This window comes from Strix uralensis, chromosome 3, assembly GCF_047716275.1.
Source record: "Strix uralensis isolate ZFMK-TIS-50842 chromosome 3, bStrUra1, whole genome shotgun sequence".
NCBI classification, from domain to species: Eukaryota; Metazoa; Chordata; class Aves; order Strigiformes; family Strigidae; genus Strix; species Strix uralensis.
The window spans coordinates 77,209,733-77,235,756 of NC_133974.1; the positions used below are offsets into that span (position 1 = coordinate 77,209,733).

The window sequence follows — 26,024 nt, forward strand, 5'->3', positions numbered from 1 at the left end:
CATGAGCACACAAAACCAAAATGCTCAAGAATCACTTTTAACAGCACTTTTTGAAATCAATACATCTTTCCCAATGCAAATGACTACATATCTCATGGATGCTTCCATCCATCATCCATGTTCTTTCTTGCAGCAAGATCACTATTCAGAAATGTCCTATTTCATAACTAAGCCAGACATCCACATTTCTAACAGATTTTTTTGCATATGAAACCAAGTTTTAGAGTCGTGGTTTATCAGGGACTAACACCATATACAACAGGATGTGTTACATCTGCACGTTATTTTCTCCTAGAACCGACATTTGAGGTAACAAAGGTCCTTTCCCAGTCACCAAGGATTTTATAAGCATTATCAATAAAGTAGTTGATTGCATTATTTGTAGAGAATACTCAGCCATTTACAGTGAAGAAACAGACAGATGCCGTGCTGACCGCTTCAGAGAGCAGCAAAGGACTATTAGAAATGGGGGTTCTAATAGAGCTACCGTGTCCCATTTCAATTCTAATAACTGTGATCTCTGTGTCCTTCAGCAGGGTTTCCTAGATGTTAACCACTCAAAGCTTAATAGCCATATAGATTCTCACTAGCCAGCAAAATCAGATGACAGAGTAATTTTCTACCAACTTTTTCTTGTGCTTATATTTATCTCAAATGTAATTCCCTCAATATCTAATGGTATTGCAGTTCTGCTTCTGTTTTTCACCTATGTTTGGTGACTCATTCAGAACATCTTTAAGTCTTGAAACATTATGCATTGTTTGATTCATCTCCCTATGCATATTTTAGTACCCTTCTCACCGAATCTTCAACTTCTACAATGTTTTCTAGAGTCTCCTAAAAGACATCTTTTCTCCAGTTAAATCTTCCTTTTAACTGCCTTTTTCATTTCTTGTGGAGATTCAAGCTTATAACAGTAAGGACCAATAAAGCTCACCTTGAGCTACACTGGCAAACCAACCCTTGCTTTAACTAAACTACACAGGTTTTAAGTAAACTAGTCACACATGTGAAGAAGTGATGATACATACACATCACATGGAGTTAACGTATCCCTAGAGTCAAATATCATTTATTCCTTAAATGTTGTTTTAGAACATGGGAAAAGTGTCATTAAGAAGAGATATGATAAGAATAAGGAAGAAAAGTGAATGGCCCGGTTGTCCAGAAGACAAGGTATGAACAGAGTATGCAAAAATATGTAAATGGACAGTTGTGGGGTAAAACTAAGGAGAAGGCTTGAGAAAATAGCCATTCAGCACAGGCAGTCTCAGCAAAACAGCAGCTTTCTGAAAGTCTACTTCAGTTTCTCAAGAGTAGGCATATTGGCTTGAACATTTCTGCAGTTTTAACCCTGAAAGCCAAAAGGTAGGGAGAAGGTAAGTACCACCTACATGGCAGCCTTCCCCAGGGTGGGGAAATCATCTCCCCCACACTGTTGTGACCCTCTGAAGAGTATGGAAGGAAGAGATATTGTCATGCCTTCTCCCTGAAGTCAACAGTCTCTTTTTCACTTCTGTAGCTGTTTCTACTGTCTGGAATTCACTTCCAGCTTTCCTTTGTGCTTTCTTATTTCTCTCAATATCTATTCTCACCTTCATTTCACTTCCTATACCTACATGAGTTTTACATTACATTGTATCACATTATCTGGAAATTGGGATCATTGCTATCCAAAACAGGCAAACAGAACTGGGCACTTGCAGATCCTAACATAGGATCCTTATCACTGAGAATGTTCTTCAGCAAATCCTCTAAGACATTTTGACTTGTACTAAAATCCTCACAGCCTTCATTCTCCAGGTTGGATCCTAGAAACAGAACATCAACTAAGTGTTGAGTAGGAATTAAATGGTTAAATGCATAAATTATATCCATGAACAGTCCTATGCGCCTTTTAGCCGCTACCCCACCACGCAGCACTGCCCCAGAGCCGCAGAGGAAGGACGCAGCAGCTGTGCTGAAGGGACAGAGGGTGGCATGCACAGCCCCATGGCCTGTGGGAATGGGCGTGTGTGCAGGCTCTCACTTCCCAGCCCACAGGCTCCTGCCTGGCCTGGCTTGGCTTGGCTTGCAGTGCTGGCTGTGTGCCCCACATGCCCCGTGGGATACTGTCCTGCACAACATCCTTGTCTCTAAATCAGAGACACATGGATTTGATGGATGGACCACTTGGTGGATAAGGACATTTCTTGACGCCTAACCCAAAAGCTATACCTTTCTATATATCTATGTGCATGTGTGAGTGTATACATATATGTATTGTGTTTGAATATATATGTATACTAATCACTCACACATACAAATATTTATGTTTATATAAAATGCATAACGTGAGTTTGTAATGCATAAAATAAACAGTGGCAAAACCACGAGGGAGCTATGCAAGTCAACCTAACTGAGCAATATTAAGCCATAAAACCCTATAATTCACCCTGTATTCTATTGTACTGGTTTTGCTTGGGGTAGAGTCAATTTTCTTCATAGCAGTTGGTATGGGGCTATGTTTTGGATTTGTGCTCGAAACAGTGTTGATAATTCAGGGGTGTTTTAGTTACCGCTGAGCAGTGCTCACACAGAGTCAAGGCCTTTCCTGCTTCTCACACCACACCATCAGTGAGTAGGCTGGGGGTGTACAATAAGTTGGGAGGGGACACAGCTGGGAGAGTTGACCCCAACAACCAAAGGGATATTCCATACCAGATGATGTCATGCTCAGCATATAAAGCTGGGGAAGAAGAAGGAAGTCAGGGAACGTTCAGAGTGGTGGTGTTTGTCTTCCCAAGTAACCGCTACATGTGATGGAGCCCTTCTTTCCTGGAGATGGCTGAACACCTGCCTGATGATGGGAAGTGATGAATGAATTCCTTATTTTGTTTTGTTTTGTGCGTGGCTTTTGCTTTACCTATTAAACTATCTTTATCTCAAGCTACTAGTTTTCTCACTTTTAGTCTTCTAATTCTCTCCCTCATCCCACCAGGGGGGAGTAAGCGAGCGCCTCTGTGGTGCCTAGTTGCTGGCTGGGGTTACACCACGACATCTATATACATTTTACAAATATATTACTATAAAAATGTTAAAAAGAGTTTTACAAATTTTATTAGGATTATTTTTCATATCCATCTGCTTGTAAAAGCAGGCTCCCTTAGTACTAAGATTCCAACTGTAGAGTGCCCTGAGGGAGAGGAATAGTATAATTTTTTTTAAAACCTCTCAAATTATGCAAAGTAGATTTCCAACATATAAAAAGTGTCATAATCTTAAATTCTGCTGTGAGCTAAAAGCATGTGCCAATGGAAATCAAGGATTTGTCCCTAAGAGCATGAAGTTTCCATTTTTATTCCTTAGATTTGCAAGATATCTCTAACCAGCACAGCTCTAGCACTGAACTGTGCCCAGACCAGCTCTTCAACAAATACAACTTTTAGCAGTGTTTTTGCACATTCTAAGAAATATGAAAAAGAAAAAATGTTTCTGTTGCAAGCTGTACTAAAAACTGCAATTTAATATTCCTCAGAGGTTTGGAATTGTAAAGGTGTTCCAGTTAAATCCTGGTGGGACAAGGGCAGGAGAGTTGATTAAAGTAGATATAACTGCATGTAACCACACAGCTTATCAGTGATCACCTGAATACCTAATGTATGTGGCATTGTACAATATGACACACAAATAAAATAAGTGACCTTTTCAGGAGTCAGAGTGGCTGAGCAGGCACACAAGGGAAACCACAAAGAGTGGTATTTTGGAGAAGCTTATTACACACAGGAAGCTTACTACACAATCTGAGTTTAAATTTGTCCTTTTACATATAGGCTATTGACATGTATTATAGATAATATAAACAAAAGTTAGATTTTAGTTTACACACACTGAAATGGAAACAGGTGTTTTGGCAGTACATTTTTCAACTCTGGCTTCAACAAAATGACTTAAGACTGTTACAGAAGGTCAGTTTCTGAGTGATAATTGTCTCAAGAAACCTGGAAGATCTCATTTCTCCAGGGGCAAGAGAAAAACTCTTTTAAGATTAATAGGCAAAGTAGTATATTTACATTGCAAAGTTACATTTCTCTAGCCACTTAGAAGGAACAGAGAAGGACTTTTAAAATAAGGGGAGAGCCTCGTGACAGAATTTAAGAATGCACAAAATGTGCTTAAGACAATTGTCTTTCACGAATAAATGTTTAAACAGGGATAAATAAAATAATAATTCATTCTTAAAAGCAATCATTTTGATTGTAATCATATTTTGCTTCCAGCTGTGATGATTATTATATATAGATACTGAATATACAGTAGGGTGACTGGATTTGAACCACAGTGTAAAGTTACTCAAAACTGGATTGAAAAATTCAGGAAAGTTGATTGATTTATATTGAAAGAATGATCACAGAAAGATTTAGCCAATATAGTTAAATTTAGCTGATAAAGCTACATAACATATGTACTTTAATGTAGAAATTTTAAAATGTAATGTAGAGCTAAATAAAGATGTATTGTGCACTTCAACTGCATTATCTTCCCAAAATAAAGTTTTTATCATAATGAAGTAACTGCCGTCACCTACCTGGACTTGTGTAAAGTATTTGACACTGTCCCACACAACATCCTTGACTCTAAATTGGAGAGACATAGATTTGATGGATGGACCACTCGGTGGATAAGGAATTGGCTGGATGATCGCACTCAGAGTTGCGGTCAACAGCTCAATGTCAAGTGGAGAGCAGCAATGAGTGGTGTTCCTCAGGGGTTGGTGTTGGGGCCAGTGTTGTTTAACATCTTTGTTGGTGACATGGACAGTGGGACTGAGTGCACCCTCAGCAAGTTTGCCAGTGACACCAAGCTGTGTGGTGTGGTTGACATGCTGGAGGGAAGGCATGCCTTTAGGGCTGCTCGAGTGGGTCCAGAGAAGGGCCACGAAGATGGTTGGGGGGCTGGAGCACCTCCCCTATGAGGACAGGCTGGGAGAGTTGGGTTTGTTCAGCCTGGAGAAGAGAAGGCTCTGGGGAGACCTTATAGTGGCCTTCCAGTACTTGAATGTGCTACAGGAAGTGTAGGGATAGAAAGAGGGGTAATGGTTTTAAACTGAAATGGGGCAGATTTAGATTAGATATAAGGAAGAAATTCTTTACTGTGAGGGTGATGAGGCACTGGAACAGGTTGCCCAGAGAAGCTGTGGCTGCCCCCTCCCTGGCAGTGTTCAAGGCCAGGCTGGACGGGGCTTTGAGCAACCTGGTCTAGTGGAAGGTGTCCCTGTCCATGGCAGTGGGGGTGGAACTAGATGATTTTTAAGGTCCCTTCCAACCCAAACCATTCTGTGATTCTATGAAGTTAGATGACATAAAGTGAAAGCAAAATACAGATATGTATACATATCTGTACACATATGAAACTCAATACAGGGATAAGAAACATCAATCTAGAGTAACTTTAGTACTTTCAGTTCATTTCATAAATACTCAAAGCAGCAGAACAGCAAGTTGAATCAGGACTGCTCTTTGCAGGTGCAAATCATTACAGTCTGCTTGGATTTGCCCAAATTTCTGAGTGTAAGTCTATGTCTGCATGCTGCCAGATCAGCAGTTTGTAAGTGGGTGGCTAAAGCAAGCCAAGATTTCAGTGTTATCTCTTCCAGATTTTTCCAGTGCATTAGTATACACTTTCTGGCTGCAAACAATAACATACTGTATGTGTCATATTGTTAGTACTATGCCTTAATTTCAGATGTAAAACTGGCTCTCAAAATAGAGCTAAGAGTGAATTAAAAAAGAATGTCATCGTACCAGAACTGTGAGAAACTAGAAAAGACAGAGGACCATATTTTCAGGTTCCTTGGATATATCACAGCATATGGTCTAGAGAACATTTTATATTTACAACCTCCTCAAAATGCAGAATTGTCATTCATAAGACTCTTCTGTGCTTTTGAATTCTGAAGACCAGAATTTCATCTTATTTTGTCTTTATTGTTGGCATAAATCCACATTTTCCAATAGTACCCAAGATAAGACATGTAATTTATCTAAGAAATAGCCTTTGTTTTCTGGTCTCTATTTAAATGAATGGGTAGCTCCCTATATACACATGGGTCCACCAAAACAAAATTTTCAAATTTGGGAGTGTTGTGTTACTGGGCTGAATTAATTTAAAGAATTTCAGTGTTACAATTAAAAACAAACAGTTTTCCCCATCCTAGGTACTCTTCAATTTCAAGATTCAAATGACTACCCTTTTAAACTTTGGGGGAGAAGGATTTTAAACCATGAATAATTTTAGCTGAAATTCTCAAATACCAAGATCCATCCAGAGCTCCCACTAGTTTCACTGGGACTTGTCCAGCAAAACCTCCCATTTTAAAAATATGTAACTCCAGTAATTGCAGGATGATATGTATCACTTTAGAACAGTGTTGTAAAACAACTACAAAGATTTCTAGTAAAAAGAAGCTGTGACTCTCAGTTGCAACTTAATGTTGCTTTCAAATATTTAACCTATGAGATAATATGAATTACATAGTACTTTTAAATTACCATCAATTAAAGCAGTACTCATATTTGAGAAAACATCTTGGTCACACACCAATCCTGATTTCTGGAATAACAAAAGCATATGAGTACAGATTTCCTTATGTTGCACATCACTTCAATTATACTACTTTCCTGTCAATCTGTACAAACTGATTATCAACAGCTTTTGGTTGCCTTGTAAGAGGCAGAGAAAGTGACCTTAACACACACATAGTAGCCACAGGAGGATCATGCTAATGTTAGAAAACTCTCCCAGTGCAAGAGGAGCAGGGGCTGTCTTGAATTTCATGGTCATAGTCTGCTGAACAACATCCCTTATACAACTTGTAAGGCATCTGCAGAACAAACCCAGCATAGAATTGGCCCATATTAGAGAAATACTGTTTCCTTCCCAAATTTTAGTTAACGCCCAGCCTCCAGCACAACTAAAATGAAAGCACAGGTTAAACTATCTCATGTTTGCTCTAAGGTTGTACCTTGCTATTTGCACCAAACAACAATGTTGCACTGCTTCAGTATGTAGTTATAGAGTGTGAGATCTAGCCACTGTGTCATATATTCTTTGAGAATCTACAATGCCTACTATTTTGCAAACAAAATTAGAGTAATATAGATGAATTGGAGGTTGTTTTGGTTTTGCCTTTTCTTTTTTTTCACTATTAGCAACCTGGATTTTGTATGTCTAACATTTAAATGTCAAATCTATTACAGAATGCTACTTAACTGAGACTTAGCAATAAAAGCAGTGGAACAAAGGAGGGAAAATGCTTCCATGAGCTTCATTCAGTACATGAAATACACTATGATGCCTTCTGTGCATCTGGATAGTCATACAATGTATGAGGAGTTGAAATTACTCTTGAATACAACTTGTTCTGAAATGATGTGTTTTTCAGGTTAGGACGTATTTCCAAATATGCTGTAAAAATGCAGGGAAAATGGGTTTATTTAGAAATAATAAAGCAGTTCAGTGAATCGTTCCATCCTGATGACATTGATGCTATCTAGCAATAAGTCTGATGCATGAAAATTCCTTCATCCAGGAAAGTATGCAAGTCCATGTATAAACATAAGCATGTGAGTACCAAACAACTGGGTTAAGCATGTGCTGCTAATTATGCATGTTCCTGTGCACTACAGACATGCAAAATGCCTTCCAATCTAAGCAGCAGCATACCCAGAACTTTCTGAAAAGAGGGAAACAAAGAAGTGAGCTACAGGTTACTTGCAATAAGAGCAATAAGAAAATGGGGGGGGCGGGGGGGGTGGATTCTGTGTTACCGTAGGATGAAACAGAGAAATGGTGACAGAATGACACAAGAAAACTTTGTTAGAATTTCTTCCTCTTATTTACTGTGGAAGTCATCCAACTGAGCACAAGAGATTAGGCCCTTTAGGGGCAACATTTATTATAGGCATAATGTGACTGTTTTGTCCTCAGCTTTTGATGTTGCTTCTGTGATGGGAAAAGCATTTCATGTAACATACCCATAAATCCAGATGAAGTCAGGAGGAGATAAGGAGGCTATGACTAGTTTTCCAAATCAGCACATCAAGATTTTTTTCTTGAACAATATTCTACATTTGTTTTGATAATGAAAATATTCTAAATGCTGGCAGTATTTTGCATTTTTAGAAGTAAACCTTAATTTACTTTGTAAGAAAATGCAATATCAAGAAATTGATTCTTCACATAATTCCTCTTGCCTAGATTTATTATTATGAAAATTCTATTTTTCATTAAATAGGGTAAATATACCATTTGTAAATACATCTGCCTTGAGGTATTTTCTGACAAAAATTATTCTAGTTTTTTGCAAGAATAAAAACTAATTTCTCAAGTGGATTTCTGTAGCACTTAAAAATGCACAGCAAATACAGTTACATCAAGTAAATTCAGAATAGCTTTCATGGTAGTCTATGGAAACCAGTCTATAAATTCTTGAAAAAAGGAAAAAGCCCAGAACAAAAACCACACAAATTGAGAGAGGGAAGAACGTATACTAGTAGAATAAATAACTCCTTGTGGACTGACATACACTGTAAAAAAAATTACTTAATTCTGACAGATATATATCAGGCATTCAGTTCTCTTGCTAGTAACTAATTATGGTCAAAGCATGTAATTCATTTTTCATAGCATTGTAAGAGAAAACTGTCACATCCAGTGCAAAGAAGCTATGCAGTTTCTGACCTTAACTGTGCTTTAGCTTTTAATAACTGCTGACTAGAGTTAGCCTGATTCATTAGTGGCCTCAAAACTCCCTATTCAGATGGTGTGCCATCTACAAATATGGCTACTTGAACTTCACTGTTCATCTTCCCATTGAGAATAGAAGACAGCTATGTTAAAGCAGAATACAGTTTGAAGCCATTATAGAAATACTAGAGCACTGGATAGAGAAGTAGACAAACCACTGCATTTGCTAATAATACATTTTTGCATATTCTTGGCTTGGTATTTTGGGGTATGTGGGGTGTTATTTTTAAATTCTGACATTCTCAAGCAGAACAGATCTGTACGGAAAGTCATAAAATTCACACTACTTACTCCAGAGGCTAAAATGACTTCCTTCACAAATAAATAATTAGTCAGATTTACAAAATGCACATTATTTTCCCAAGTGACTGGAACGGCTCCAAGCGATTAAATACATAATTAGGTAGTTTTTCTAAAATGCTTATTATTTACCTGAGAGTCTCATCGCAGACTCTCTGGTAAATACTGTCTCCCTGCTAGCAGTTATTACCAAAAACGCCTCCATAATTTCCAGCCTTCCTCCAGCAGTGATGTAAACAGAGGATATTACTTGGGGCAATGGATCATGAAAAACAAAATCTGACTGTGCCAGCCAGCCTATTTAACTGACAAGCTGAGCTTCCTTTGTATCTGGCATTGAGCTCTTTCATATTACAAGCACAGCAGAAAGCAAACAAAAGGACTTTTCAACTTTTTGGTACTTTAGTTTTTGTTTTAGCTGTCCAGAAATCCTGCTGAAGGATGTGCCTGTGCATGCATGGCTACAGAAGAAAAGGGGAAAAAAGCCCCAAACTCATTAACTGTTTTCCTACCTGGTAAGGATAATGAAGGAAACATCATATGTTAGTCACAAAAGGCATAAGGAAGCCTCCAAGCACCGCGCTCTATTTGACACAGGATTTTCTTTCACAAGCAGCTGTCTTGGGCCAAGTTATCAAAGAGGACCAGCCTTAATCTGTAACTCCTTCCATTACCTCTCTCTAGGGGACACACAGTCACAGCCTCAGGCATGCAACAAGTCAATGTGAATATTCCTGCTCACAATTCCCTGGCTGGTGTCTAAGCTAAGACGGGAAAGAAACAGGTCAGTCATTAAGATCTAGGTGGCTTACCTATGCAGCCAAGGGACAATACCAACACCCTTTTCCTAGTGATCACAGACAATAAAACTGACCCTCAGAAGCGACCCCTTTACATTACTCCACCTCCAGAGTAAATTTTCCTTACACTTTTATCTGCCTAGAGGCCTCACTGCTTTGTGGTCCTTACAGAAATATCAAGAGTGACTGGAATCTTAATTAGAAAAAAGAGGGCAGGAGGAGACAGCAAGGCATGACAAGGTGAGGGAGAGAAAAAAAGACGAAAGGAGAAATGAAGAGCAAGAGAAAAATAGATGGAAAAGAATCAGAGGGTGAACCAGTAGTATTTAGGCATCAGCAAATAAGTCAACAAAGGTAGGCAGACAACAATGCGAATGGCAGAGAAAGACACAATAGAAAATATTTTGTTTCTCAGAAAGAAGAAAAAAAGGAAAAAATTGTGAAAAGAAATAATGTAGAATCAGGATAGGCCTATTCTTGGGAAAAACAAGAAAAGGAACAAAAAGAGATAAAGAAATCAGAACAACTAAGGAGACTTTTACTATGCATACCTTTTGCACCGTACTTACCAGTAAGATGTTTCATTTCTCTTTTTTTAACACATTCAACTAAGTTATTAGTGTTTTACACATACATAAAATGAATTCACAGTCACAACCAAATATCTTAAACAGGGGTGAGAATTTCTTCAGAATTCTAATTTGATGTTAATGCAATAAAATTCTGCCCTGAACATTTTGGGCATTTCAGTAAAAGTCTAACAGTAAGAGCATTCTTGAAGCATTGGTGAGTGTCTCATGCAGTGTGAGCCACAAAGCTGAAGGTGGAGTAGATGACATGTGCACCAAATGGCAACAACTGCACACTTTGCCAGGTCATTGCATTTATAGCAGGTGCCTCATTTTTTATAAGGTTTAAAAAGAGACATCTCAGGCAAGGGGGAACATAGAAGAGAAGAAAACAGGTACTGACAGACAGATAGTGGGTGAGCACACCAGGATGCTACTAGATGCTCTCAGTTTCAAATATAATTCTTCCCATAACATTCTGACTTCTGTTACAAATAAACAGATTATAGGGTGCATCTTAGCGCTTCAGTCTAGGCCTGTTCAAGGCGTGTAACGCATAACATTCCACATATTATATAGTCTTATGAATGTTGCTGTATTACAACTTATTTACTGTTGAAATGTATCCATGAACATTTGCAGAAAGCAAAGTATGCAAAGACACTGACAGGAAATGTGTGAATACAGTTCAAACTTGTTAGTGAAGGACGCAGCTAGCAAGGGTCTGGCAAGTTTCACTTCCATGAGTCTTTCAGTAATGGGAAAGTCTTATAAGAGAACCTCCTTCACCCTTGTTTTCAAGCCACTTAAACAATGTATAAGCAAACATAAGTTCCACAGTCACTCTCAACTAACTGTATCTTTTCTGCCTTTTATCCCTTACCTTGGCTATGAATCAGACTGAATCGTGTATTAGGAAAGTTCCTTTTTAGAAGGTGTCCCTGATTCTGTCCAGCCATGCTATTTACCTAAACTTTGCAAATTACAATGTTAGTATCCTTACAGATATTTAAAGGTCAAAATATAAAATATTGCAGTAAATATAGGGATATTAAATTGTTCTAGCAGATGCTACTGTTCTGTTACTTTCATTGAAATAATGAGACTACATGGTTTTTAAAATTGGAAAATGAAACATAAACATTTCTAAACTAGCCCAAATTTATCAAGTATCAAAGTAAGAAAAAGCTAACTGTAAGCCTCTGAATAATTCCTTTACAAGACCTTATTAAAACTCACCATCTGCTTAAAGACATATTTTTTATCTTAAAGAATCTAGACTTATTTCCAAATAAGACTACTCCGTTATCATACGGTGGCAAATCTGCATAAGCAATAGCTTGACAGTTTAGTGTCTTATTGTAATAGGCTGTTACCCTGCAATCCAAACTTACTTGGACCAGTACCTCTTTCCATGGTCTTCTCCCAACCGCCTGTGTTCCGTGCCATTGCTCCATCCACCCTCTCTGTGCAATGGCAGTTCCAAACCATCCAGCAAAAAACCCCTAACAAATCTCAAGGAGATAGATTACAACTGCAATATCCAAGGACCAATTCTTGAAATTAGCCTATGGCATCAAACTCTAAGGAAAATACTGAAGTGTGATACTTCAGTCAACGCCAAGACTGACACAGTGCAATGTGCAGGTGTTCAGATTTCATAAACCTTTTATTTTTTAGTTAGCATGAAAGGACCTTGATAAAAGCATTGCAGATTGCATCTCGGTGGCATTTCATCAGTGCAAATGACACCATGTTGTTCCACCCTCACTTCTGATTTCCACAAAGTGCTTCAGCTACAAAGAGGTGGTTTGATTTCCATGCTTACAAGATCCTTTTCTGCATTCTTAGGAAAGGAAACAAGGCTACCAACTGACAGTAGGTGACATGATGGCTTTTGTAATGTGAACATGCATTCCCCATAGACCAGAATGAGAACACTGTTACTGCATACAGACCTTTCATCTATCAGCAATTTCAGCCACCACTATATTGGACTGTATTTCACCCAGATACAGAATAAAAATCTCTTTTCTAAATCACACACCTTATCTCCTTTCCCCCCATTTCTTTCTTTTCTTGAAATACATTTCTGGGGAGATATAATTTATTGAGATGCAGTTTGAACCATGTTACTTTTTATAACCCTCACTTGCACCTACACTGTGCAGTCATTTGACACATCTGCTATATTGAGAACAAATCTGATTTAAGAGTTTTAATAAGAACTTGCATCAATAAATTATAACAGATTGGTGATTAGTAGTATTATTTATATGCAATATTTTTGTACCCCTTATAATGCTGATGTCTGCTTCACAGGGATTAATTATTTTCATAATTTTGTCTAAGTACTAATATAGAAAATGTCAAAAAGAAAATTAGATTTTCACTTTCCAGACACAGAAATTTAATTAAAGCCAACTCCTTGTTGAAGGGGAATGTCCTTAGCTGGTTCTGTGATGTGGCAGCAGCTCTACATGCTGCCATGTGGGAGACCAAGGCTTGGAAAGTGACTCGGGGAATATTAATCACCAGGTTTCACAGACTAAACACATGCTGAACGTGCCACAGTTGGTCTCAGCAGGTTATTTATGGAGTATGTAAGGCAGCACACAGGAATGATTTCTCATGAAGGCTGCTGCTTGCACAGCCCACCTCAGAGATGGTGCTATACTGAAAGAGACCCTGTGTTCAGATAAAAATTGATCCATTAGGAAACCTCTAATTATCCAGCTTCCCCTCATGCTGCTCTAAAAGTCTAAGATAAACACCTCAAGCACATTCCAGCTGTAAAAGTTAGCATCTTCTACAGTCTGGTGGACATTTTTAGGACAAACAGTCAGGTGTCTCTAGTCTGTGGAAGAACAGTCCACATATAAACCACTGAACTACTGTCATTAAAAATTAAATTCCCAGCCTTGTCAAAATATGAGGGAAGCAAGAGGCATTATTTTCTCATTTTACCTACTCTCCCTCTTTAGACCTTCTTTCTTTCCTCACCAACACTTTTCCTTAATGCATTGCCTCTTTTGCCTCTCTCTCAGTTCCTTCATGACTCCACTTCCCCCTATTCCCTGAATATTATTCCTTCCTTCTATTTATCTCCATTATCCCCATCTTTCACCCAGAGTCTTTCTCATTAACTGCCCACGGACTATAATGGGAGCAGCAAACAAGGCCATTCAGGAATTCTAAGCATCATCCAAGGACAACTGAATCTAGTCCTGGTTCGAAGTGACACTGCAGCCGTGAATGAACACAAAAGTTTCTTGTTCAGAAGCTGATCCTTCTTTCTTAAAAAATAAGTTTTTCTGGAGAAGATAAACTTCAAGGAGATACAGTCAATATCATTGTACTTGCTATAATAGCACTTATATAAGATGAATTAGAAAATAGCTTGAATTAAAAACCTATTCAAGTACTTGAGTGTAAAGTTGACGACTAACAAGACTCTATTACTTGATTTTATTGTTCATGTAGGTGATGATTTTTCTCAATTGGCTGGCATCTTAGAAGTGACTTGCCAACCATATACCCACATCAAGTGATTATTATAAGATAAACCAATACAGGCAGAAGCACTCAGAACAAATATCATCCATTTCTAAAGACAAAGTCACAGCTCTCACTGACTCCATCTGAGACAAAAATTCACCCCCACTTCAGCTGAATACAGAAGTGATGAAGGATGGATACACCCCCACACATACACTTTTGCCACTGCTTCATTATGTCTATTTTACTTTGATATTGGATACATTATTCTATAGGTCAAGAAGTCTGCTTTGAAAGTTCATTCCTAGTTGCTTTTAAAGCCAATTAATTTCTAAGCAAGATTTTTTCATTATCTTTTGTCCTTCATTATTACTAACCAGTCTGAGCCTATGTGCACTATCCTCTCCATGCAATTTACAAATTAAAGATATTACCACAGAAGAACTAGTAAGAGATAAGGGAGAAAAACACCTATGGTAAGATGTGCCATGCTGAAATCAATTATGGCAACTCAGATTTTTGTAAGGATCACATGGCATGATTTCACTGTAGTTCCTAGAGAAGAAACCAATGCCTGCCTCAAATATACCATTGGATCAAGTTCTGCTTTTCTATAGATTTTGAGGCTGGTTAGATAGGGAGTTGGCAATCTGCTGTTACAGAGAGCAAAGACTTGAGGGAACAAAGCTCAGACTTTGCTGCTTGAACTTCAGTCAACATTGAAAATGGAAATGAAGGAGCTGCTGTGACTTCTAACCATGTCCTCTGAGCTAGCCTCATGCACTTGTGCTAGTAAAGGAACACAAAAAGCCACTTGATACACTGTTGGTTCATGTTTATTTTATGCCCACAGAGAGAGGAGAATGCAGAAGACCATAAAAAGTTCTTCGGGAAACTGCTGCAAATTCAATTAACTCTTGACTGTAAAAACCTGGTTTATCTATATGCTTTTTGCTCCCTTCTCTGTCAAAGTCTTGTTGGAATAAACTTGTAATTACTTGAATGAGGTCAGGTCAGGTTAGTGTCACCTGCTAGACCGGCGTAGCAAGCAGTCTAGCTGTATTCTCTGATAAGCTTCCAATAATTCTAAAAAATAAAAGGGAAGTGGACAATCTTTTGTCAACAAGGCTCCAGGATGCTGCACGGAGCTATGTCATTTGTTCAGTGCACATACAGTCTTATAGAAAAAAATCATTACTCAGCATAGTGTCCAAGAGTTTGTAGAAAGTTAAAAGAAGGGAAATTAGAGGAATCTACTTTTAAAAGTAAAAGGGGTGAAAAGGGAGTAATATGCTCATGGGAAAAGAACTGTAATGAGACTGACTGCGATCTCTTGTGTAACCTCTACATGATTTGTTGCCTCCGCTTCTCATCCCATACTTTACCTACTCAAACAATAAGCCCAAGGGGACAGACATTGCTTCTTACTGAGACATACAACTAAGGCAATGGAGTATGTTCAAACTACCATAATGTGAATAATAAAATAGCTGTAATAGTATGAATATGAAGAAGGGAATTAATCCCTAATAAATACCTCTGTCCATAATACACAGGAAAGATATGATCAGAATTAATGAGTAGGCTGAACATCTGAATTATTCTTATATAGTGAAATGATCGAAGGTTCACTGTTCATCAAACCAACGCACGTGTATAGTAGCTTGTATAATCTACTTTTTATTAAGAATTTTTGGGGACTGACAGGAAGGAAAGGGTTTCCTCCTCTATAACGCCCTTCACCACTGTAGTCCTTGCGTTCCCTCTGCATAAGGAGTAACCAGCTTCCCCCTTGGGTCAATGAAAAGAAGCAGCATGCAACCCCTCTTTAGACTAGAAAGCAGGGTTCAGCTGTAGAAAATTAATGATAGAAAGGGTGCAGGAGAGAAAAAAAAAAGTCAATTACTGCCAAATGCCCTTCCAAAAGATGCTTACATATCCCTTTACGAATATGAATAGAAAACATGGTCACATATCTGCATTTTCCCTGTCATGGGTAATGCTAGAAAAAGAAAAATACAACTAGAACTGTCACCACAAATGCTCTGAAAACTGCAATTGCTTGTTATTAATTCCTTAGACTGGAAAAAGCCTCGTCTGAGATGTACAATACATAAAAAATAAAAAGCATTTCTCCAGCATCCTACATCTGCTTCTGTACACTCAGATATTTCATACCAACAAGAAATTACAAAATTTTTATAGCTGTGAAGAATTTAATACCCCCTAAATATTAAACTTAAGGAGCACTTTGAAGAACTTCCTGAAGTTGCAAATGTGTTTGCTTTCAATCCCTTTTATTTTATTCCTCTAGTAATACACAGCCATTTCCTGCATTTTCTGATTTCCTAAGTTACTTCAAGTATTTTTAATCAGGGTTTTTGGAGAACGCAGATTGCAAAAACTGTTGATGTATCAAGGCTTCACACCAGGTAAATCTTATTTCTCGTACCAACTGGTGCACTCTTCTATTTTAGGCCCCACTAAACTATTCCTCCTTTCTCATTAGATTCTTGAGAAGGCACTGTTCATAGATCACTGACCTTCAGTTAAAACCCCTTGCACACACATGCCTTCCTAAATTTAACAGAGATTTTGTCTATAACAGAAAAGAATAAAACACACTATTTTGAGTGATCACATCAAACACACTTTTCCTCCTCCCTTTGACTTGCAAACTTTGCTTAGGCTACCTATTTATTTTCCCCTTCTCTTTTTGGGTACTATGATTTTGAAAGATTCAAAGATACTCCACCATATTGACATCCTCCAGAGGAATAAGAACATACTGTTATACAAATAGCATGTAATGGGGATAAAAAATTAATCTTAATACATGTGCCTCCTTAATCACTCCCCAGAAGCTTTCTTTCAATGGAACAAGGCTCTTAAGGCAATTTATTATACTTTAAAGCTTTAGTCCCTCTTATTAGCAGTTCCATGCACAAACTTGTGGTAATTTCACTTATTTATATGTATATCTGTGTGGTAAAATCAGATTACTTCCAGATACAATAGTGTTTTACAGTCATCAAAAAAACTGCATCTTTTATCTGGATTCCTTTAAAATACATCATGCATATGATTACTCATAAGAAATAAACTGAAGCAAAGACATTTTTTCAAAGTGCCTACAGCAGTGTAAAACCTTGCCTATCCTTGGCCTTACCAAGTTTTCTTCTACCAAAGATCTGTGGAAGTTTATATCACCCTGGGGACTGAGACCCATAATGCTGTAGTGCTATTTTAAAAATGAAACGGTATTCATAGGAACAGTATGTGTTTAAATGGGGTAATACATTTTACATTTGTATACAGTTCCTGCTTTGAGGTAATGCTATGAGATTCTTTGCCCTGTACAGTAACTAAATAACCATAAATGATCCTTCATGCATATGCAAATCTATCCCTCTAAGCACCTTATTAATTATTTCAAAGATACTTGGAGGTCACCACTCATGGAAATTTCTATGCATGAAGCCTCATTAATACAAGACACCATACAGAGAGATGGGATAGATTTTTGTTGCCATTTAACAAGGGCAGAGAGAGTATAATTGGTAACGTTTACTTTTTTATTTTAATGACCAATGAAATCCAGCCAGCTCCTATCTGTAAGTCCTTGCTCTGAGCTCATACAGTGGGTTTGAATTGCAGGGCTGCTGCCACACTACTCTGAACAGCTAATCCTATCAATGCACCAGTTACCATGCTCAGAGCTCTGGTCCTCAACGCTGGCTGTTCTCAGCTGGAGTAGTGCTGCCTGGCACTAGATTAGCAGCTAAGGAATTAGGAATTAATGTTGTTCTTCAAAAATCACAGCAATGACACATTTTGTGTTGGAACAAAGTGAAGCTATGGCATTATCAAGGTGGTATATCATAACTCATCAGCTGAGATGATAGCCGCCTTCTGAACATGTATTATCTCATCTCCTGCTTAATTAGGCCACATAACAGAAATCAAAGAAAAGCAAGGATATAAATACACAAAATACCTGAACGCAATGACAAAATGCATCTTTTGGTATATCTGTGCCAGGAAGCAAGAAATTAAACCTACTTGAGAAGCACTGTTTATCTGAAATCCCTAGATCTTTTCCAGCTCAAGTTAGCATACACATGTGATAACACTGATCTCATCTGTCACAGTGACCCTTTGCTGTAGCAGCTGCTGTTTATTTTAATCTGTTGTGTGTGCAATGCTTTCACCTCTAGATTGATCCAATAAAAGATATAAAAATCTTGCTATGTTGGTACATTCCCTTGATAAAAATCAGGAACAGCGAGTCAAATGTTAATGGAAACTGCAGGCTATGTTCATTATGTTATCTCTATTTTTGAAAAACACTAGAATGAACAGAACTAATTGGAAGTGCAAACAATTTAAATAGGCTTAATTACAAAACCAACCCCTCCTGTACAGTTCTAGGGCAATGTGTGCACATATGCCTTGAAGAAATGGGCTAGTTTTTAAGTAAATCCATTCTTAAATAAAAATGGAAAAGCGAAATCATTTTTACAAAGTCCAAATTCAGAACATTAATAGTTTATGTTGAAGACACCATAAATACTACTTCAGAGTTAGTCTGTGATGTTTAAAAATACATGTATTAATACAGACTGGTTTGATCTGTCTGTGCCACCTGGTCATCTACCATAGCATAAATCTCATTACACTAAATGCAAATTTATTTTGCATTCCTTTTAGAAGCAGGCTCGAATCAACATCTAACCTTTCAATAAAGCTCAGATTGACTATCTCTTGCTTTGACTCATGCTCTGTTAGAGATAACATGTACTAAACCAACATTGCCACAGTAAGAAAGAAATGTCTTTTCTTGGCATGTCCCATGGTATTCATTCCTGTCAAGGGGAATTCCTTTTAGGCTTCACTGAGGTAATCAGAGAAAGTTGTGTCAAACAGTGCTTCATCGTCCTCACATGTAAATACAGACTGCAAATTGCAGTTGCAAAAATGGATTGCGAGCTACGAATTGCAAAAATGCAACCTTACACTATTCAGTAGGGGTGCCATGGTAAGTGGAAAAGAAAATCGCATGATACTGTTCTCAATGTTTATTAGCTGAATTCATTGCTGATTAAAGCTGCTGGATCCATAGCTGTGAAGGAGGCTAAAATCCTTTGTAGCTGAACAGAAAGAGAGAATGGGTTGGCAACTCAGGCATTCCTCTTCTTCACAGGTGTGATGCAACTCAGCCTCATGACTTTCTCAAAGGACAAAAAATAGTCATCAGTTTGTAACTCAAATATAACCTAATTCTAGAAACAAACAAGTTTCTTGCATACCAGAAAGTCAGGTTCAGCTAGCTGTAGAAAGGCACCAGAGAAGTTACAACAGCACTGATTAGATTCTTCATCCTGCAAAGCAGTCTGAAAGATAATGCTTACAAATCTTTTATTGATACAAAACTGATAAGACAAAGAGAACTGATGGAGGTAGCAATCAATTTTAGGTTTAGAAGGAATATTATTTAAAAATGCTGAATACTCAGAGATTGTGACTGAGAACCTCTCCAACACCAAGCATGCCAGCACAGTATAATGTCAATACTTAGAGATAATCAGGCTGGCTCTGAGGAAGCAGGTATGCCTAGACAGCACCACAAACCACTGTGCAGAGATACTAGCACAGGTCATGAAGCAGTATTTACCTGGTCGGTTCTAATAGGCCTACCAGAAGTGTCAAAGAGCCTGTCCTATGAGCTATACTGACACAGCTATACTTCCTTCCCTTCAGCATCTTGATTTGGCTCTAGCTCAAGAAGCGCTGTACTGCACAGCACTGCACAGCACTGCACTGTGGCACATCTAAACTATGCACTCCGCTGGCACAGGGCAGCACATCTGCAGAAATTTTTCCAAGAAACATTCTGACTAACTGGAGAACACAGAGAAAATGTATTGCAATTGTATTATTATTACTACTACTACTGTTAGTACTACTTTAATGTACAGTATTTTGAAAACAACTTTCTGATTTGGCGATTTCTGAAACTTTAAGATTAGCAATATTTTAGCATTTCCATATTTAGCTATTTTAACACTTAAAGTATAACACAGCTGAGCCTAGACTGGCAGCAATAGCTGCTTTTCCATTCCCACAGCTGAACCCTATCTCACTTGAACAGTACAAATACAGTCATCCTTTGTGCATCCTTTATGGTATCCCTTTCTTAGGCCAAGCCTACGCCTTCCTCATCTCTCAAAGACTGAAATCACAACCCCAAGCATTTCAGCTCTGTCTCCTTGCATTTTCTGCTCATCCCATCCCTACTCTGTTTCTTCCTCTCAATTCCCACAGTGTTCAACACATAGGAGAGAGAAAAAGACTGTCTTGCTACTGCCTGCCAGGGGTAAAAACTTCTGCAAACTTCTTAGTCCCCTCTCTGAGAAAAAAGGACAGATAAAACTTCTGAACTGAACAACTAGAGTTGCAAAATATATGGAAAAATCCTAATACAAGTTTTGTGCAGCATGACTAGCAATGGGTTTACAGACAGAAGAAGTGGGAGGCCCATTAATTTAATGTAACAGCCTGAACTGGAAGAAGCTCTGTGACACTAGCCATGACTGCAAGGAGGCCCACAAGGGAGAAGAAAGATGAGTTGCCTGCTGCACTACTGGGATAACTGATTAACCTAAGGAGCTAACAGGAGAACCAGGAAGAGAGCTGATAAACGAGGGGGAAAAAAGGATGGATTAATCTCAAGTAGCTGATTAATTTGTGTGGGAGCAGAAAATGGATTAACTTCTGGAGAAGTAAGGAGGGAGGCTAAGAATGCAGGCTGACCACACAGTACTACAGTAATGTCAAGGTCAAGGAAAAAGCACTGCGTACAAAGTTCCTGCTAGGTTCCTCATGACAAGTTTTCTTACACAACATTAAGTGTTTTGTGCAGTATGACATCAGTGTGTAAATGCAGTAGCAGAGCAAACTGTTGGAGGGGAAGTAAAATGAGACCTGGCGAGAGAGTACATAAACAGCAAATCTATTGAAATGTGAACAAATGACCATTGCTAGATTGCTCCTGAAGCAATTAAAAATAATTTTAAATGGTTCTTACAACTGTACTTTCAATAACCTCAAGGCATGTCCTCACATTAAGTAAATGTTACCCTCCCAAGAAATTTTGTCAGCTTTTCTCCTACCTAGTGATTTGAAACTTATTTGTCAGCTATTCAGGTAACCAGGCAAACCCATCTTTTATGCCGCTTCTAATATGCTGGAAAATTATTCTCATACCACTATACAGCACTTGTGACAAATATATATGCACATATGCAAATTTAGCAACAGGAAAAATAAATTCTAATATATTTCTTCACAGTAAAATTTTTTAGAATTTTGCAGTCCATGTGCCAGTGTAAATTGAATCAATTCTCAAAACACATCTTTCAGATTCAGCGTAAGCCTTTGTTTAGTTAAGTCAAACTTTGTTTCCTACTCAGGTAAAACAGATAATCTACCATTTTACCAAGGGTGATCTACACTTCATCTAGGGAGGTGACAATTAGTAGCAATAACTTCATCAACAGGAAGGCTATTTGAAATTCCTATTGCAGTCTTTTTTTTTTATTAGTACTTGATGACAGGCCAAGAAAGTTAACAATTTACTGAATTTGAAAGTGGAAATGTGGAGGTCAAGGTGGGGTTTTTTTTTAACCAGAGTGTAATGCTATCATCTGCTAGTACTTCATGATTATAAAATGCTAATGTGAAGAAAGTATGCATTTACTTTTAAAAGAAATGCCCATTGGAATCCAGTTAATTCTCCAGTTCACATGCTCAGCAAGAACCACTTCAGTATTCAAATATTTTCTCCATGAAATGAAACAACTCCTATCAAACCAGCATAATTCTACAGATACACTCAAAACTAAGAGGTGCTAAAAAATACTTGCCTTGAAATCAAAGTCACATAAATTTAAAAAAAAAAAAAAAAATCAGCTAAAACATACCTACGCAAGGGAGGGAATAGCCAAGCTGTGGGTCATGGATGAACTGACGGTCATTCAGCATAGTCACACAGTACAAATGGAAGCAGTCTAGGCAAATGACATGGCGATGCACGCACTGGAACACAAGCACAGGACTCCTGTTAAAAAAAAAAACAGTGAAAATGATGAACAAGGACTGGACTGAACTCCAGAAAAAAAACTCTCCTTCAACTTCTAATTTTATAATTATTTTTCATTAGCACTACACAAAATTATTATGTACATAAAAACAGAATTTAGCCTGGCATATTGCAGCACTTTTTAAGAGATGGTTTCTAACATGAATCAGATGTGAGGAAAATGAATGTTTTCACTGAAAGCTGAAACTTTATTGAAAACTGGAACCTAAAGCAAGAAAGGTGCTTTAGTAAGAGATATCCTTTGTATGAGGTGAGGTAAGATCATATATGGTAAAACATCAAATGATGGTAGGTAGGATTAAACAGCAATGTGACCAGCTAGGAAAGCTAAATAGGACTTTGTGCCTTCAGCCTCTCAAGGCAACCACTGGAACTCTGCATAGAGGGCACTCCCTTAGTAATAATGAGCAAAATAATTCAGCTTCTGGTCAAAGGTATGGGATTCAATCTGGGAACAAGACACCTAAACTGCAGTTTATACATAATATACATAAATACCTACCTGTATGCTAAGTGAGAAATTCCCACCATAGTCAACATACTCAGTGGAGCCTGGAGCTGATCTGCCTCCAGGTCTCTGCATTGGGGCAAGCTGAATCACCCACTTGGCTCCACTGTCTGTATGGACTAAATCTCCACAAACTGTTACTGGAGCTCAGACACCTGCCACACATGCGGACACCTACATGAAGACAACTAAATACGGATATCCCAAGCTTGACAGGATACTGCTTGCGGAGATGCAGAGAAGAAACACTTGCAATAAATGAGAACAAACAGTTTTACTCCTGGGCTGGCCTGCACTTAGAAATCCTCCAGTGCTGGCCACAGCAAGGAGGGGCAGTGGCTCCCAAAATCCTGCTCAGGACCAGCACACTGGAGGCGAGAGAACAAAAGAGTAATATAGGAAATATTACATACACATGAAACGTGTCTTCACTGCAGGAACACAGTGATAAACCTAATGAGTTTGCTCTAATATAAATTAACTTCTGGTAACTCCTGATGAACATACCTTAACTGTCAATTCCAAAATAACTATGATCCCTTTAATAAAGTTATGTACTAAGTGTTACACAATACTGCTTGCTTATCTCTTCTCCTTGAGGAGTATCACCAACCCCAAGTATCAAAATTGGAAAAACAGAGATACGTTAAGCTGGTAAGAACAGTGAGATTCCCATTCAAACATTGAACTACTTTACTCCTTTTATTTGTCTGAGGGTAGACACAGGTAGAAATGGGTTAAATGTTAAATTTTTTTAGTAACTAGGAAGAATGAAAATTATTTTTAAAAATAAAAGGAGGAATTCTCACATATTCACTGTAATCCAGCAGACGGGTATTAAAATACAACATCAAATACAGCAGGACTTGTGATAAAATCATTAGAGTTAGCAATACTGCCTATAGCTTCTATAAATCCTGATAGACAATGCTTTGAAAACCCACTGAAACAGTGTATCACCAAGTCCTTAATGTGGGAATACAACTGCAAAATGTAATCAATAATAATTTCAGATACTGTATATAAGCATTTAATCTTCCATGAAAATATGCTTTAGAGTTGCACATACTATAGAATTCATGGCAGTGTGTTGGCATCTCCAAAAATATAATCTCTGTGTTTTAAGGATTTTGTTGAATAAAGCAGCTTAAACGCTGAATTAAATAAAACCTCCCCATTACTAATCCTTATTAGTTGCCCACTTGCTGTTCTGAATGTAACAAATAATAATTTTAAAAAGACAGCTATAAGGCAAAATGAGAAGCTGATATGTATCATCTTAGCTCTGGATGGTCCCAAAATCATTACAGAGAGCTGGAGGAGCAGTTATCTTGTCCCTATAGTGTAAAAGTCCCCATGGCTCACCAGTCAAACGTAACCTTAAGAAAAACACCCCAAAGATTTCTTTCTGAAATGCAAATATAATCAAATTTGTCTATAGCTTTATTGGATATCTCTCTTTTAGGGTTAATTGCTCATTTTTATTGCTGTAGTATCTGAGTATTTTTTTTTTAGTTTCATGGGAAGCTCCCTAAATCTAAATTCACAGTTCTCTGACCTTCATTTCAAAGACAAAATATATCTTATGTGTGAGGAGAGATCCACAAGAGAAATCCATCAAGAGTTGAGTATCTTAAAAAACCCAGGCCAGACATGAAAATGGTGTTATTAACACTTCCACCTAAACTTGCATGAAACCAAGACTAATGGCACTTCATTATGCAAATGAACTGCTACAATCAGTTACCAATGTAAATTATTTTGTGATAAACAATTTTGCTTCTAATATATTAAAACTGTTTCAAATCAAACTAGATTCTCCAGAAGGGGCACAGCCCTATATGTACCCATTTAAACTGCAATTTTAGGAACGTCAATCTTAAAATGTGCAATCTTTTAACACTATCAGGCTTGCGAGCAATGTATACAAACTAGATGTATCTGGGTTCTGATCATGTCACAAAACACAAGCTCAGCTTTCACAGCTATTACACTGTCCACTAATTTTGCAGCCCACAGTATCTGTGTCATAAGGCTTTGAGAAACTCAATCTGTATGCAATGCAGATTTATCCAAATTCATTTGGCATTAGAACAGTCACTGCATTCCAACATTTGCAGATTCTGTCTCAAAAGAAAGCAGTTCTAGTTTAAAAGATATATAAAAGTTTTGTTCCTGAGATCGGTAAAGACAAAGATGTAAGATTATGTTCATAATGTCAAGATGAACCTAGTAAATACTCATTTAGGATAACTCCAAGAGTTATTAATAGAAGCCTTGCTTGAACAAGATGCAGTTTATTTCAGAAAGGAGTATTATGAAAGTAAAAAAAAATTGCCATATAATGTAACAAGGGCCCTTGCTCAGTCTAACATAACAGTCTAGTAATGTAAATCTGATGTATATTTTAGGAGGTATTTCATAGGTTCCATTTACATAATGTGTTTGGCTGAATTAGAGGCTTCATGAGAACACTATATAAGAAAAATGTTTCTCACAGCAAGGGATAAATTGGTCCTTTTCGTTCACCAATTAGGAATGTAACCACTTTTAAAAATTGAAAATCCAACATTACAATGCCTCACAGAAAATTTCCATAATAAGTCACTTGCTCCTGTTCTCTGATTCCTTTTCATTAGAATTTTATCAGCATGCATTTACTTAAATGAAAAAGAAAGGAGAACCTAAATGTTTCTGCTTCATGTTATTACTGTCAGATAACTGTGTGGCACAACAACAGCACGACTGGAAGCGCTATCCGGTATGTACGCTCCTTCTTCCTTCTCCTGAGAAGCAGCAAGACACAGACAATTCTCAGATAGACTACATCAGTATACGGGCTAAATAAGGATACAACGTCTTGATCTTGTTTAGATAAGAAGCCCACTGGGAAATAAATTGTTCTAGTATATCCCAAAATCTCATGACAGTTATTAATGTACCGAGAGTGAGTCCAATGGCTATGAATGTGAGGGGCTACTTAGCATAAGGAATTACTTGCAGACATAACAGTGGATTAACTGATATATCTTTCAATGCCTAGTGAAGAAAAATGTGGGGCAATCTATCTGCCCCTTGCTTGGTCTTTATCCTGCACATATTGGGGGGAAAAAAAAAAAAAAAGCTTGACTGAGTAAAGGTTAAACAGCACACCACATATACCAGTCCACTATTTTTTAGAAAATGTGAGTAGCCACAGATTGAAGCACTTTGGAGCAAGGAATATACATAAGCCTGTAGAAATCTGTGAAAAACATGTTGGACAAATCTGTGAAACCCCCTCAAGGTCATTTCTAGGTGACAGTTGGATTTTTCTCACCTCAATCTCAAAATCTTAACCAAATAATAATAAAAAAACCTTAGCAGATGTCTGTAAGGCTGCCTTGCTGGGATTACAGTCA

At 37.8% G+C, this 26,024-nt stretch overlaps 1 protein-coding gene across 2 annotated transcripts in view; it reads right to left on the reverse strand.

The window, feature by feature from the left end:
* Positions 1-26,024, reverse strand: part of PRKN (parkin RBR E3 ubiquitin protein ligase) — an 809,695-nt gene that overhangs the window by 277,067 nt on the left and 506,604 nt on the right. For both annotated transcript variants that reach the window (XM_074862988.1, XM_074862987.1), the window contains one exon: positions 21,937-22,073. In XM_074862988.1, coding sequence (XP_074719089.1) covers positions 21,937-22,073 — 137 coding nt within the window. The remainder of the gene's footprint in view (positions 1-21,936; positions 22,074-26,024) is intronic.